The sequence below is a fragment of the Chanos chanos genome, chromosome 2 (genome assembly GCF_902362185.1).
Source record: "Chanos chanos chromosome 2, fChaCha1.1, whole genome shotgun sequence".
Lineage (NCBI taxonomy): Eukaryota > Metazoa > Chordata > Actinopteri > Gonorynchiformes > Chanidae > Chanos > Chanos chanos.
Genome location: NC_044496.1, coordinates 15,710,756 through 15,728,109, shown reverse-complemented (window position 1 = coordinate 15,728,109; position 17,354 = coordinate 15,710,756). Strand labels below are relative to the sequence as shown.

Genomic DNA, 17,354 nt, shown 5'->3' with positions numbered 1-17,354 from the left:
CCATTGTTGTGATGGCTTTTAATTATAACTCTTGATTAGGCAATGTTAAGACCTAAAAACACTCATTTATTCTTTTCATGTACTGCATAACTCTACTGTCTATTCCTGAGCCTTTTTTTAATCCCTAAGACAGCACGACAAAAATAAGATAAGCAACACACTCTAATCATGCCTTTCATCATCTCAGCAGACTTATCTTACCTGCCTATAACCCTAAACAATGGACATTTTAAAAACTCTCTCTCACAAATCATCCCTCTTTTGATTAGCCTACTTTAATTTGCATGTCCTTACGTTATAACCATCTTCATCTTCTCACACTGTCTGTGTATTTTCAATGTATCACTCCAGTGTGTTTGACTTCAAATATTCTCTAGCCAAAATCTTTTACTGTTGGTGGTGGTGCTGGTGCTGGTGTTGGCGGTTTGTTTGACTGTAATGGCTATGTTTTGGAATGCTGAGAAACCTGTGGAATACTTCATTTAAGGGTGGATTTACCATCAGCATTTAGCATCTTGACCGACAGTGACCCAGTAAGCAAGAATTTAGAATCTCTCCTAACGACCACACCACCTTGGTCCTTCACGTTCGAGATCAACAAAAAGGGACCTCGTGAGAACACAAAGGGAATCTGGTTTATGTGAGATGGAATAAAAAGAGCAGATACATGCTGCATGAATTCTGGAGTTTTCCACCCCTCCCTTAAGTCCAGGAGATCAAACATTTTGGGAGAGACTTTGTCTATGTGAATTTTCCTGTTTAATGACACTAGAAGTGGGGCAAGCTGAAGACACTCCACCAAGGTACCAAGAAAAGGAAAAAAGGACATGTTTAATTATTCCTTACCAAGTACACTTCATGTTCAATGCCTTGCTGAAAGCCTCACAAGTACTTGTTGAATACTCACGTGGAAACTTAATGGATGCCTGCTTTAATACATGCTGCCCTTGAGACAGGGCTAGTTGCTGGGTGTCTGGGACAGACAGGGGTGAGGGCAGTGGAAACTACATTAGTGCTCAGGTAGTCATAGACTGGGAAACCTTTTATTAAGGTGTCACTCAGTGACATGAAGCAGGAAGAAACTTGGGGGAGGAGGCTGCCAGAGGGAGATCAGAGGGAAAGCAGTGACTGAAGAAGCAGAGAGGAGGAGAAAAGAAGGAAGTTGGTGATGACAGGAGGAGGAGAGCTGCTGAAAGAGTGCTGGTGGGGTAGAGGGGAAATTGCTGACAGAGGCAGTAGTGTAGGGCCAGATATCGCTCAAAGGCACAGATCCAAAGAGCTGTGGTGGATGGCTGTCATCACAACAAACACCAGTGTGTCTATTAACATACTCTCGCTTCTTCATCACCTCATGCATCCACAATACAAAACTAATTTAAGCAAAGATAAATAAAAGGGAATGTAGATCGTGTTGAAACCAGGGCCTCTGTGGATATCTTATGGATATACTGTTGGGGAATTCAATCCTTATAACCATATGAGCAAATACAGCCACGAACAGTGGTTCAAATTGTGAAATTACCATTAAATACCTCCAGGGGGAGCCATCTCCCATCACTAAGTCTTACCTATGCAGAGCTGATTGAGGTCATAAGTCTTGCAGCTGCCATCAGAGGCTTCACTGAAGTTATATAAAGACGGGCTGGCTGAGCTTGAGGCAGTGCCATAGAGAACCAAGGTGAATTGCGTGAGGGTACCTGTAAGTTAGGGAGGGAGGGAGAAAGAGAGAGAGAGAGAGAGAGAGAGAGAGAGTGTGAGTGAGCAAGAGACAAAGGATGGAGAGAAACAAGTTGATTAACATAACATCTAAAGAATGGTAACAATTAAAATTCAGCTATTTGTCTAGAAACCACGATTCCAGATTTACAGCGATACAGCTGACTGCTGATGTGAAGATACACGACATGCTGTGATAGGAAAGAATACGCCACTAAAACTAAATTAAAATTGCAAGTGGTTTCTTGACATAAGTGGGAACAGACTCCGTCTTAACGAGGTAAAGAGGTATAAAGTCAACCAGCTTAAAGATGGAAAACAGTTTGTGAATGAACCTAAATTCAGAAGACCAAAGCTCAATGTAAATTTACGGCTGCAGGGCCAGCTGGCGACTCTGAGACAAGGGGCTCAGGAATGCCAGCCTTTGATTTAGTAACACAGATTTAATTAATTAGATTTACAGCAGGGTGTGGAGGCAAAAACGACTAGAGCATGACTGTTCATATAAAATAAGGGAACAAAAGCATGACTGTTCATATAAAATAAGGGAACAAAAAAGGAGCTATGCTCAGAGGGCACACTCCTGCTTTTTGTCCCGTTAAACCCTGACTTGTGTAACCACTGCGCCGTTTTTCTCGACGTGAAAAAAGGGGAGCAACACCATGCGGAGCACGGGGTCAAACTCAGTGTTTTACCGTAGTTTTTGGCTTAGCAGATCATTTGTTCTCTATTACCATAGTCACTGGTTCCAGCAACGTTCTCAATCTCTAGCGTCCACTCTCCACGAGGGTCCTCATCCCATGAGTGAGTAGTCATGAAGGCCCAGTCATGGAAACCCTCAGAAGAGTAATCTTTGGGTCTATAGACCAAGAGGTGAAAAATCAAGGCATCAAACAAACATTAATACACATGTCTACAATGAGTCATGTCAATGGAGTGGATGTGCATGTATGTGGTGGTTATCAATTATTCTGTTCCAGCAAAATGAATTGGCTTTGTCTGGTTAAATCAGAGACTTCCAAATTATTTGGGTTAGTTCTCAAAAAGTCAGCAACAAAAGAGGTTCCCTTGGGTTTCCGTACTTCATTTGCAATGCATATATCCACAATCCAAACCTCACAGATTTCACTTCTTTTGCATAGATCATTACTGCTCATATTGCAGAGGGCATTCAAAGTGACAAGTCATTGTCTGAATCTGGGTGTTTGCGGAGCTGAGTGTGTATGGAGCGAGAGACAAAAACAGGGAAGAGTTCAAGATGTACCTGGGAGCGAGCAGGGTGGAGCGCGTGCCCTGAGGGCTGATTAGGTAGATGGCCAGGTTTCCTCGACGGTTGTAGGACAAGGTGAGCTGTGCCTGGACATGCTCCAGGGAGCTGACATAGTTGGGCTGGCCAAAGCAGGCATCTACACTCTTACTGATTACCAGGTGACTCTCAATATTCCTGAGAGCAAAGGGTGTTGAGATGGCAGTTCATTAGCAATGGATACAACAGCTACGCATCATAAAAAACACACAGAAAATTCCTGTAATTGAGGACATTCTCAGACTGAATGTATTTGTTCCACTCTTCTCAGTATAGAGGGGAATGAGATAATAGAAGATGATACATTTCTCAAAGACCACAGAGACTATGGCTCTGAAAAAGATTTTCGATGTGTAGGTAATATGTTTCACTAATGCATCTAGGAGGTACCAGGCTCTCTCTAACCCAACAAAATCCTATAAGGAGATTACAGCACCCCAGACGTATTCATGAAACACAAGGTGTACTACGTGCTTAGCAAAAGCAGTACAGACAGTGCCAAATGCAGCCTCTGGCATCTTCAAGATGAAAGGGGAAAGATTTCTCCAACCATACTTCATGTTAGATAAGTGAAGGAAAGAAAACCCTATCCAGAAAAAAAAACAAAAAACGTGAGGGGTGAAGCTTGGCGAGTCAGCTATAATCACTAAGCTCAAGGGCTGCTCCAGCCTGGTGACCACTGTAAACATCAAGCTAAATCGGGCCTCGTTCCAAAGCCCTCTGATCTCTCCAATTCATTGCAGAATTAAAGGAGGAGAAAAACAGTCAGCGAGACCTGCGGAAAGGCATGTGTCTAGGGGCCTGGCCATGCTCTGATCGAGAGACTCTGAGGGGGCGAGTGGAGTGCCTCTGGCTGCCTGCAGTGACAGGGGATGCACAGGCTCATCTGTGAGTAATTATTTCCTTCAAACATTCTCCGCAGGCAATGAAGACGATCACTCTGCCCAAACATCAAACCCAGTGGAGTGTTTCATTTGGCCCACGCAGCACGGCGTGATGATTGGGAAATGGGATGCACTATTAAACGGAGGCCTGACGAGTCTCGTCACAGACTAGCACACCTCTCATTTTCCATTACTCTTGCAATCCTACATCCCCATGAGGCAGAACTGCACGTAATTTCATACATCATTATTCCGTACATAATTTCACAAAATGTATGTAAGGGTAAAAAGCCTGTTGACGACATCTCAAAGAATCCATACTGCCACGTAACCTTGTGTGGAATGGACTGCCTCACCTGGGCTCTGACATCATGGAGAGGACACACTTGTGTTGAGGGCCAACATTAGTCCAATTCCGGGCTAAAGTCACAATAGCGCTGGCATCCAGCAGACCATAACCGTAAGAGTGGCTTACTGTAAATAAAGATGAAGAAGTTTAAAGTTTAAACTCTGAGAACACAAAAACCCTGTGACGCAATTTGATGGACAAGGAATATGAATTCACGTTCTGCTGCTTTTCTGATTGATGTATTGAATGCATGTGGCGTAAATCAATTAATTATTGAGTGGCTGGAACAATGACAGACAAACTTCATGACATCAGGAGGAGGTAAACGATGAATTGGCATAAACCACTCAGGGCAGTATGTGAGTACCTTTACGGCCAACCCCATTAGTCTTCCAGTCATTGGTGTTGAGGTGAGCAGGATTGGAGGTCCTCACGACCAAGTGCTGCATATCCCTCCACGTCAGGTTTTTACTACACACACAAGGCAGAGGTCAACATTCACTGCTGACTTGGTCATCTTTAAGTCCAATGAAATACTACTCTTAAATTTAGTTATTCAAAGTCATGAAACAATGAAAGTGAATCACAAGCAATCAGTCATGGTGTACATTGAAATAGTGTTCTGGTGGATGATCACTTTCGCCATTTCAAAAAGGCCACATGCATGAGTACAGATACAGTGAATTCATAAGCGTGAGATTGATGCTTATAGATGAATCTAATGGGCTCTAAACTGAGACCAGTCGATGGTTACTTGTCCTAATATTTAACATGAGTATTACTGGGCAGACCTCAAGATCTCAGTAACAAGATTTGCACATGAAACAAAAATGTACATAAACTACTGCAAAAATTCATTCTGTTGATCATTAAAACTTTCAGATAACACACAGTGCTGCTGCAACGACAACAAAACGATGGGGAGTGTTCATGTACAACTGGCTGTTACCAGGTTATGTGGCAAGAGATTATAAAACTAAACCCTAGCTGTGTTCTACAATGTTTGAACAACAGGACTTACTTGGCCTCCAGAGCAAGAGCAATAATGCCAGCAGCCAAGGGAGCAGAGGCTGAGGTGCCTGTGTGGGAGTCTGTGCACTTCTGTCTGAGATCAGTGGTAATCTGGAAGTTACAGGACATTTCAGGTCAAAGATTCATTCAGACGGGGGAAGAGAAAAGCCAATAAATGGAAAATGTTTCAGTAGCATATCGTAATAACTGTTTTAAGAGACAAAACAAGCCTGAGGAGTGGATTGGCAAGAAAGAGGCATCACGGAATGCACACATGGATCTGTACTAGGCTAAGTGCTAAGAATGGCAGTGTGTGTGTGTGTGTGAGTGACAGCACTGAGGACAGTGTGTTGGAGGGGGATCAGACTTCAGTGATTCACTGTTCCAGATTTAAATGAGGCTTCAGAGACTAGGTGAAAGGAAGACTGCCTGTCACTGCTCAGCCTGCCAGGATACAATAGGCTGAGCCTTCTGTTGACATTAAAATGTGCTTCAAAATTTCCAGTGTCCAAGCTGTGAATCATTCTTATTATTAATTATTCAAATCGTTCGTTGCAGCCAATAAAAACAAAACAAAACAATATTTGATAAAACACTTTGCCTGACTTAGAATGATTCAATGTACACAACAGAAAGTATGAAAGGTTAGTATCGAAGTTGTTTACTGAAACTGTGCTTTCATTGCTTTGATGTTTGAAGTCCAAAAAGGGTGGAGACCTGTAATTTAGGATAAATACTCTGGCAATAAAATCAACATTGCGTAACAAGCGATGGATCCTAAGGGCAACAGAAGCTGTGTTTGTGCAACACTGACCGCACATCACACGTACTCTCATTTTTTTTTCCCCTACTACCATTTGATAACGACAGACTGAAGACCTCAAAGACACAAAACAACGGCCCGACTCACTTTCTTTTTTTTTTTTATTGCTAACTCAGGATTATTCAATTTATGATCTAGTGATTTCACAGAGCGCAGAGTCTCTTGGATGGACGAACGTGTGTTTTACGGTAACTCACTATCTGTTTTTCGCTGAGGCCGCCGCTGCTGTAGGTGGTCGCCAGGGTGGAGGAGCAGGCCTCGCTGTACCACGGCACGTTGCCACTCTGTGTGCTGCTGCTGATGGACAAAGTATAGATGCTGTTGGTGTAGCCGTCGCAGTTGCAGCTGTCCTTTTCCCGCCCACCGTTGCCCGATGCCCACACAAATATGGAACCCAGCCCACCTCGACCCTGTAAAGAGAAACGTATACATAGACACAGAGAGCAAGAGTTAGCTGCATTGCACTTTACTCTGGCCTTCCCCCCTAGCCCTCCTTGCACAGCTACATTCATAGCATTAACATGTGGAGAACCAGATGTGTGTGGTACGCTGCCAAATGGAAGACCGGGAATAGGAATGAAGGAAAAAACCTGAGTAGGAGCTGAACAGTATTTTTGGATGATATAAACGACGTTATGGTGTTTCATTTCTATGAAAAAAAAAAGCTTTTCAAAGCAGTGAATGACATACCCAAGCCTGCTGAAATGGCATTATAGATTAAATTGCATGGCCAGTCATTCTAGAAGGCCTTGTGGGACAATACTAACCTCCCAATGCCATTAATCATGTCGGTCTATTTCAGAAAAAAAAATAAAAAGCAAAAACTCCACAGGGCTTTGTGGGCTCTCTCTTGATGAACAAGTAATGGAAAAGCAAACCGAGTCTGTGACGATAATTAGTTTGTGAAAAATGCATGTTCTGCATTGTTGGTGTGCTCTGAGAATCCACATAGCTTTCATTTCACAATGCTGTCACAGAGGAAAGGTTGGCACAAATAATTCAGTTCACATGGTGTTTGCTCATTACCTTTGATGAGGCTTTGTTTGTCCAACCCTCTTCCCTACCTCAGATTTAACAATAACAGAATAAAGAGTCTCTGTGGCATTTAAGAGCTGCCTGGAGTTGGCCTCAGTCTTTGAAAGTTCGCTGTTGATGCACACAGCTGCTGGACTGTAGGCATCCATTCAGACCTAATGTTTACACAGTCCCATTTGGGCTAAGCTTTTATATGCATCAAATATCTATTACTGGGCTTATCTGATGGTCACCGCATGCAATGATTATGATGCAAACACTAAAAAAGTACTGTGGCCAGGATTGTAATGAGCACAATAAAGATGTGCTTTATCACTGACAGGTAGAGCCACTCAGAGAAGTACAAAAGCTCAGTGCAATCCTCTTCAATTTCACAGACACAAAAGGCACAAAGAGCACATTCTTAGAGACGTTTAGAGAAAATACATCACGCATTGAATTAACAAATTACGAAATTTAGTAAAGGGTCGTTAAAAATCAACAATAATCGGTTTAGTCTCTAAATCCTGTAGTGGTCCACGCAGTCATGGCAGACAACATTGGCACCCTTGCACTTTTTGGAAATAACGAAATTTCTTTTGTAAAAAAATTGGAGTTATGTTTCATTGAAGGGAAGGTGTTCTTTTCTTTGAAGGTTTCATTTTGTTTCCTGTAGACACAAAGATGGTCTGCTTAACCAAAAATCTCTCATTTGATCTCATCTGTCAACAGGACAGTCATCCAAAAGTATTTTGGCATGTTCAGGTGTGTTTTGGCAAACACAGTCAAGCCTCCTTATGTCTCTCTTGCAGCAGTGGGGTCCTCCTGGGTCTCCTACACTATATCTCCTTTCAGTGAGTTGGCAAGAGTTGGTGTGAATAGCTGGAACTGTTGAATGTTTGTTGTGTCTGAAGTTTAGCTCGAATGTGTGGCAGCTGATGAAGTGCCTTCCCCACCATTTGCACAAACCTTTGCTGCAATCCTCTATCAAGTTTTCTCTTACGCCCATGTCTAGGGAGGTTGGCTACAGTGCCAAAGGCCTTGAACATCTTGACAACATTATGTATGGTGGGCCATGCTTGGCTACAGTCCTGTTTTCTGTCTTTTCTCCATTGTTCATCACGGTACATGCACCGACATGAAAAGGAGAATTTGTCCTTTACTGTATTCAAACAATGGTTGAATGAGTGACGGGTGAGTTTGCCATGTGGCGAGATGCAAAGAAGAATCACCTGCTTGAAATCTAATTATTTCTATCTACATGCAAAGGTACCAATAACATTGTCTGGGCCAGTTTAGGATTCCATGTGGTATAAATGGCGAGCACTGTCACTTCACAGCAAGAAGGTCCTGGGTCCGATCCCCGACCGGGCCGCCAGGGTCCTTTCTGTGTGGAGTTTCCACGTTCTCCCCATGTAAGCCTGGGTTTCCTCTGGGAGCTCCAGTTTCCTCCCACAGTCCAAAGACATGTTAGTCAGGCAAATTGGAGATGCTCAAATTGCCCTTAGGTGTGAATGTGTGTGTGAACGTATTTGTCTGTGTGTCTGCCCTACGATGGACTGGTGACCTGTCCAGAGTGTTTCCCTGCCTTTCACCCAATGAACATTGGGATAGGCTCCAGCATCCCCCTGCGACCCTAATTAGGATAAGTGGATTTGAAAATGAATGAATGAATGTGGTATAAATCAAGATTTAGTCAATTATTCAACTTTTTGTTTTGTTCTTCTGCAAACTGAAGAAATACATATATATAGAGAGAGAGATACTTTAATAGTTCTCTGGAAGAAATGTGCATTCTGAAATATGTGCACAGGTTGCAATATTTTTGTAATAAAAGCAACTGTAAGGTAAACAGTGATGTGCAAAGCCACAAAAAAACAGATAATTTGACCAGAAGAAACAAGTCTAAATATGATCCTTAACAAATGTCATGCACTTATTAAATTCAACTGGTGTTTACCTGCCTTCACTGGTGTTCTGTATTGCACATCAGATTCCACAAAAAATGCAGCACTGCGTAGTATCAAATAGACTCTAGGTTCCCTTTCTCAGCATTGGTGAGATTTCTCTCTCCTCAGTCTCCTGGGTTTCCTTTTCCTTTCAGTGACCATTTGAAGACAGAGGACTGATTCTGAGCATGACAGTCAGGGCAGGCTCACATGAGCTGTATGCTCTCCCAACATTCATTTGCCATTTCTGACAGTCTCTGTTTCTGTATACATCACTATCCTCATTGAAACCCATCAGGATATTTCTGCAAGGTGCCTGTTTAGGCAGCAGTTTCTTTCAAACTCAGAAAAGCTGTGGAAATTAACAGCTGTGTGTCAAACCATAGTACAGTGGACCTGTAAACAGTAGATGTTCTAAACATGTTTCACGATGACTCCCCATTGCAGCATCAAATCAAGTTACTTTAATTACTTTTTATACTCGTTGCCTTCAAAAAAAAAATCAGCATAGGCAAATCATCCCTTTGTTCAACTTCATTTAAGTTAATCTTAATGCCATACTAAATCACATCTTACAAGAATGTTTAGAGCTCCAATAGCCATAAACATGTACGTGACACATTTTAAGATGCATTATATTCTGTTGTATTCCTGTACGACATTACCACTTTCACAAAAGTGCTTTTAGTTCAGTTTTAAATCTGATCCCCAAATGCATGATCTGCATATAACACATTGGGTTAGTGCTGGTAACACCTCCATTGTCTCTCTTTTGGACAATGGCCAATTTCATTCCTCAAGAAACACGTCCTTCTGTGAGGGGTGGTGTGAAATTGATGCCGTTCTCCTCTTTTCATTATGGCAGTTTAGTAAGAACACCATGAAGAAATTAGGCATTACGACTGTCAATACAAAGCACAGTGTGGAAAATCTGCACAGAGATTCTCAGCTAAAAGTACCTTGTAATTTGACATTTCAATTAAATGAATGTTGGCCTTATGTAACTGTTAATATAACTCGAGGACTTTGCAAACACAACTTCCTGGAGTTAAATAACGTTCTCCTATCCAAGCAAAAGAAACAAATAATTTTCTCTGACATATCGGTGTAAATGTGTATTCAAGTAAGGTTGTGAACTGTTATACATCTCAGGTAGAAGTACTGTATATGTCTAGAAGGAACAACACTGGCTGAACTAAAACCTCTGCCAAAGAAGAACATATTAAAGACAGGACCTCAGTGACTCCCCGCACAAAGGCTTCCTTGGCCAGCTTGGCAGGACCATCCACGGTTTTGCCATCGTCCTCTGGCCCCCAGCTTGCACTGTAGATGTCGATGTGCTGTGGGTTGAGGCTCAGGGACTGTGCCTCCACCACATCAGTTACCTCTCCATCCAGCATGCGCACACCTAAAAAACAACAACAACAACAGCCAAAATCTTATCAGCACCTGTAGTGGCGACAAGGCTGAATCCCTTTCTTAGAAAAAAAACAAAACAAAGACAGATCTAGTGCCAAGATTAAAAAAAAAAAAGTTCTTTGAGGATATTAAGTCAACTGTATTGAACCTCCAAAGGAAATAAGAATGAAATCACCACTGACAATCCTATCTGCAGGACATTCTGTGCTGAGAGTAAAGTGAAGATTAATAAAAGGCAAAAAACAAAATATTACAATCTTGGGTCCAGTCAAAGGTGAAGTACTCCTCCAGTCCTGGCATTGCTTTAGAATATCTAAGCAAAGGAGCTCCTCATCTCTCTCTACTTCCTCTAAGTCATAGGATTTAAAAGGTGGTGAGAGCTCAGGGAAGATGCCAAACATGGTCCAGAAAAGGTCAGGGAGGCTGGGGATGGGGTGGGGCTGCCTTAATCTGTTGCTTGGCACAACATAATTAATACAGAGTTGTAATTCGAACTATTTACAGTGAAAAAGTCAAACTTTTTCAAAGCAGTGTTGATTGTCCCAACAATGAATGAATGGTCACGTTAATCACGAGGCCAAGCGGCCAACATACCAGTTAAAACAAACAGTATGCAGGTCTTTCAAGTTTTCATATGACCTCTAAACTAGCCTATGGTATTTCCACCATCATGGCAACAAGCAGCTCAAGCAAAGAAACGCAAGTCACAAAGAAAAGGTCTGTCATGCAAAATCTTTGCGTTCTAACTATTCTCAAAATCCTCTGAAAGACAGAACCGCCCAACGTTTGAAAGAAAAAGGAAAAAAGAACTAAAATTATAATGTTCCACTCAAAAGCACTGTGGAAACTGTGGTGTATTTTAGACTGCAGCATATTTTACTCTAAATAAATCCATAATCTAATCAAGAATACAAATATCTTTCAAACACCAATAAAACTTTGTAAGTCGTCTTACTAAGCAATTCCAACAGTAAATTTAACTTTTCTAATTCTTGTACACGACTATACTTCATAAGACTGGGAGGTGGCGATAAATCTGTTCTGCATTTCCACTTGAAAATGGAGCACAGTCGTCTCCAACTCTGCCAACCCTACAGAGAACGCACAGCTTCAAGGCAGAGTCAATGTTATGGGTCAGCTCTTAAAGCCTTCAGTTGCTCTGTTCCAGTTCTCATATTATATATCCTCCTTCTCAGGACCTCTTCAAAGGTCTCCGATGCTTATTAAAAAGATTTCCCTCAAGAACCAAGGTGGATCTGTAGTGAGGATGTCTACTTAAACACTGCCCCTCATTAAAAGAGCTAATTCAAAAAGAGATTCATCATGGGGAAAATGAGGTCAGTGTTGTTAATGGAAAAACGAATGGACATTTCCCATACTGCTTGAGCACTGTACTGGCACTGTGTATATAATGTGCAAAAGGGGAGCATATGGACATCAAAGAAAATGTTTCATGACCTAAAAACAGATTCAAAGACGATAACCCAAAAATCATCCAATAACCTTGGGGAAAACTGACTACCAAAAGTCTCAAAAGAGGCGTGAAGAGCTAACACTAAAAAACATTAGCAGTCAGAAAAAGAAAGCACATGATAGAAAGCTTTGAAGGGGATAGTGAAATACTGAGAATACTGAACATGTGTTTCATAGTCACGCAGATACAGAGAGATGACAAACCCCCCTCTTTTCATGTCACATGTACGAAGTCTCACAATTTCCTCCAAAAGGTCAGAATCATCAGAACAGAATATCAACACAAAAGACTAGGCAAGTAATAAATTAAGATTTATTAACTCATTATTTTTTAATCTAAAAAAAATATCAAATGTTCACCAAAGAAATTATACTATGATTGTTCTTTGAAGGAGCTGAAATTCAAGAGCTCATATGATTACTCATACAGATTGATTCAATAGTAAATTAGAATTTGGGTGTTCCGAAAAAAAAATCAAATTACCATTAGTGCAAACCTAGGTGGTTGAGTTTGTGTCAAGTACCTCACAGTTTAATTTCACTAACTCAAGCTGCAGAGCAGAATCTCAAGAATACAAAATGTAGACAGCTCCCTTCCCTTGTCCTCTTACTCCTGAGGACAACACAACAGATTGGATGTGACTCGTTGAGACTCAAGAACTGTTGGATTTATAAAATCCCAGACCTCTTCAACAGCTGGCAGAACACAGACAAGTCATGAGATAAGTATGCATTGAATAGGATGACAGCGCCTTCACCAATTAAAAGGATTACACATGCTTATGGGAGAAACCATGGCTCAGAGAGCCTGTGCTGCACTGTATGATAAGTCTCATGCTTAATAAGCCAGTAGAAAGCAAGCCCTAATACCCACAATCACTATCGCTCGCAGTCCATGACAAACTGTCTTTGGTACAAAAAAAAGAACAACCACACTGTCAATTCTTAGTTCAAATTCACCTCCAATCTTGGCGTTGTAGGCAACCCCAACTCCACAAATGCCGTTGTTGGCCACTGCAGCCACTTCTCCAGCGCAGCGGGTCCCGTGTCTGAAAACCACAAAGGAATCAGTTAGTTCAAAATGTTTTCATCTCTGTCATTTGTCAGCTCCATGTAACATTCACCCAGCATCCATCTGCACATAGACACATGCATATACACACTTGAACCAGATGAACCAGTCAAGACGAACTTGAACCAGTCTTTTGTCTGTTATAATGATGTGGTATGGCACAACATAGTAAAAACAAGTAAAGTAAGTATATTTAAGTAAAAATACAGCCAGCTATTTAGCTTAAACCAAGCAAAACTGGACAGAATACAGAGAGCCGTTTCACAAGTGAAACACAATTGTACACCTAAACCAGTGATGCCCTTGAGTTCTGGCTTTCATGTGCCATAGAAGCCAAGAGGAGAAAAAAAAAAAAAAAAGAGATGACATGCTATCGTCATAGCGGTGAGCTGCTAAATTAGATTTAGGCCTACTTATTCACAAAGAGCTTTTCATCTTGCCTCTGCTCACAGGGTCTGACTGCGTCCAACTAGACGCTGTGGGGGAGAGTTATAGGCCTCCCGTTGGGTCAAGAAACAGGCAGATCAACACATTCCAGTCGAACTCATTCTCACACAACATGGGCCGGACATGCACTTTGCACGGCCTCAGAAATGCATGCTGCCCCTTAAATGGCAGGCAAAAGGATCAAAAGGCTTTTGAGTTATTGCTAATGAAGCCTGAAAGCAAGCCAAATCTGGACAGCCAACCATTCCCCCACCCTCCTCTCTCAGGGCCTCACTCTCGTAGATTCCCCATTCATAACACATTCTAAGTGTAAGCTCTCTGCACCCCATTCCAAACATACAATAAACAACCAGGCATAAACAGTCTCCGTATGAATTAAAGTTTCAGGTAATTATGCTTAAAACTGCTAATACGTAGCTCTGCATCTGTAACATCTGTTTTTCTCAGCTAAGAACTAGAGCCTCTCTCAATAAAACAAATCAGGTCACTGGTCATGTAATGACCCAGGGAGTACTAGCAGCTAAGCTCTAAGAGTCAATAACTATAGAACAGGGATCCATAAATTCCCTCCAGGCATTAAGACAAAGAAGGCTCAAGACCACAGGTTAGTATCAAAGCTACATTCAAATAAAACTGCCTATAACAAATGTCACGGGACCAAGATTAAGCTCCAGAACAGAACTAATACATAGTATGCAGCAATCCCTACATTAACATACAATTTCATAACAGTTATGCCTGTAAGAAATGACAAAAACACATGCAATACAATAGCAAACATTACCATATTAAGACCAACAAAGTGATTCACTGCATGGTAGAAAAATACTGAAAAACAAGCCTGACGAAGGAGGTAAATATGGCAAAATGTGTAAAGCAAACCTGTTTGAAGACTGAGTATCTTAAATGGTTAATCTTAAACAATTTATACTCCAAACTAGCGTCATAAGGTCACAAAGTGCCATTCTGGAATAACTGAATTTTTAATTTCCTGTCAATTATTGAATTGAATAGGTCTCTACAAACACATGTAATCTGATAAGAGAATTATTATTTTCCAATAAACTCAGTCAGGAGCCAAGCAGTGTTTGGAGTCTGGGTGTGGGAACAGTGTCAGAACTCTGGAAATGTAAGGGATTGTTTTCAATATTAGGTTTATGCATGGTCTGTTTCACACTGATAGGAAGATTTGAACAAGAAAACTGAAAATTGTAAGGCTTAAATGTAGCTCAGACACATCACACTCCATACCAGCAGTACTTTCCTACAACATACAGTAACTAGTTTGGTATCAGTGAACTCAGACGCTTAACAGAAGCCCAAACATTATAGTGGTAATTAACATTTCATTAGTTTCAGAATTTTATAAGCTCTGAACATAAAGATAACATGGACAAGGAAAGAAGAAACCACCCACAGAAAGAAGAAAATGCAAGAGTCTCATCTACTTAATGTTTATGATCTCACATTTATTATGTATAAAACTTAACTACAAAGTGAAGACAACATGCATGTCATTTACCAGTTATGCCAAAAGTAAAACATGGGAGATTACGATCTACCAACAGGAGAAAGTCAACAGGTTTCAAAAACATAACCATCTGGAATACTACTACAAAAAAGAACAGATATAATCACCTTAATAAAGGCCTTTATATAACTATAAAATACACTGTTGTGTCAAACACACTTAATTTACTACTGCCTTACTCTGCTGATGGAGAAAAACGATCTCTGTATACAGTCTCGTCTTGGTTGATTGCTTACCACTTCAGATACGTTCAAAACCTCCCAATCATTATTCTGTCTGAATTGCTGCATTCAGTGGACCATTACATAATTACCAAAAGGACAGTGCATGCATCAGAATGGCAGAACATTAACAAAGCAAAGCTCGGCAAACTACGGTGATTCCAGGATCAGATAAAAATTTAAACTGTATAAATGGCTTTGAAATAAACGCGACATTGAAAAGTAAAAACATAAATGACAGTCAAGATCTGTGAAGACCTTTCACATCTTTGAGCCTTTCAAGGCAAAAATAAAGCAGTAAGAGTGGCATTTATTCAAATATAGGCTAGATGGAACCATTTTAGTCATATCACTTTATAAAGGCACAGCGATTTCACCATGGCATGTCCCTGACATTAACTACCCCTAAAAATGGACAAGACTTGTGGGCTCACTGCCAATACCAACTGCGGTAGGTCTATCTGCATTTTTCCCATCGAAATTGTAGCTAGGACAGGCAGTCACAATAGCCTGCCTGCAGTGAACTGAAAAATTACTCTGCAGTCTGGCATTCACCCTGGCATTCAATCTGACCAGAGGTAAAGCTTACATCCACAGAACACAGTTTTACACAACTGCAGTCTTCAAGAAAGGTTGACTGAGCAAGTCTAAAGCAAACATAGCAGACATGTTAAGTTAACTGAGCGAGAGCAAAAGATCCATATTTTCATACGAGAGGATGTGAGTATAGGACAGCATAATATAAAAATCCCAGTATCAGCTTCATTTCAGAACACTACACAAACTCTTTATTTTCAAATAAGTAGTTAATTCATTAGATTTTTAAAGCGCACACATAATGAGAGTATCTTGAGGTTATGCATCTTCGCAAAACAGTATTTACGATTTCTCACTGAGACATAGATCCCAGCATATTCCAATGGAATTAGAGGGCCTTTGATACAAACTGTTGAGCATTTGATCTAATGCATTCAATACAGCTGGATTCATGTCCATCTTAAACTGGATTAGGATATTTTCCAGCTGGCTTATCAGAGCCCTCAGGCAATGGCTCAAAAGCACTTGTATCCAGTGTTTCAGCTGCAGCTTTGAGGACACTGAATGGTTTGGTGAGAGGTGGGTGTCCAGGATTTTGAATTGCATCCTCAGCTAGAAATATCTGTCAACCCACCTGCTTCCAAACTTCAGCATAAAGCAGTATACACACATTAGTAGCTCTATCACCAGTTACTTTTTGTTTCTTCTAAGCAGACATAAGGACACAAACATTTCAGAGCACTGGGCAAGTGACTGAATACTGACTTGAGTTTGGTTGGCTTCACATAGAGTCATCAACTAATCATTTAAGTTGTCCTTACATCTAAAAGTTTGGATGATTGGCTGAACAACTCAATGACCACTTGGTTAACCTGCGTATTAATTCAGGTCCTTAAATTTTCTTAGATGACTTTCTTTTAATCCAAACAATGACGCATTACTTTCTCCTGGTCATGTTCCAAGAGAAGAGATTTTTTGTATTCTTAAATCTGAGACTTCAAGCCTTTCCTGTTATTGAGCTTATTTTGATAGCACAGATGACTTAAAATTTAGACTCTCAATAAAGCAACCTATGGTGTGTTATTTTATTATCACGTCGTTTCCAATAAACAGTACATTTACTGGATCAACTTGATTTCTATTCACAGCTCTTTGCGTATTTTTCTTGGCTGTGAGAATATAAACTAGCTTTGCGTTAAGATTAAATGTGACCAAGTCTATAAAAACCTTTAGATGTGGCAGCCCTGCTACTTGGGAAATAGCTGAAACCAACTGAATTCGTGTATTTCTTTTTTTTTTTCCATCAAACACACCGTTGAAACCCTGCAGTTTATGTGGCTGCAGTAATATTGCATGAATCCTGCTGAAGTTAGGCATGCGTTAAAACATTGAAAGCAATATGTAATGCAGCCCACCAAACCACAGCCCTCCAAACTGTGCAATCTCTCTAAATCTCTAAATGGGAGCATCACTGGGATTTTCTTCACTGACATTGATACCAATGGTCATTTTGAAAATCACTGATGAAATGGTGTAATTCACCAGCAGCCCAGACCAGATCTTGGAGGAAAATGTAGTTGGAATATTTGAATAACTGGGCAC

The 17,354-nt window shown here is 40.9% G+C and overlaps 1 protein-coding gene across 5 annotated transcripts in view; it reads right to left on the bottom strand.

Annotated features, from left to right (window-relative positions):
• furina (furin (paired basic amino acid cleaving enzyme) a) overlaps positions 1-17,354 on the bottom strand; it is a 62,762-nt gene that overhangs the window by 5,290 nt on the left and 40,118 nt on the right. For all 5 annotated transcript variants that reach the window (XM_030764971.1, XM_030764972.1, XM_030764970.1 and 2 more), the window contains 9 exons: positions 12,905-12,993; positions 10,288-10,460; positions 6,287-6,499; positions 5,277-5,377; positions 4,623-4,726; positions 4,263-4,380; positions 2,981-3,160; positions 2,451-2,575; positions 1,569-1,697 (listed from right to left, as the gene is read on the bottom strand). In XM_030764971.1, coding sequence (XP_030620831.1) covers positions 1,569-1,697; positions 2,451-2,575; positions 2,981-3,160; positions 4,263-4,380; positions 4,623-4,726; positions 5,277-5,377; positions 6,287-6,499; positions 10,288-10,460; positions 12,905-12,993 — 1,232 coding nt within the window. The remainder of the gene's footprint in view (positions 1-1,568; positions 1,698-2,450; positions 2,576-2,980; positions 3,161-4,262; positions 4,381-4,622; positions 4,727-5,276; positions 5,378-6,286; positions 6,500-10,287; positions 10,461-12,904; positions 12,994-17,354) is intronic.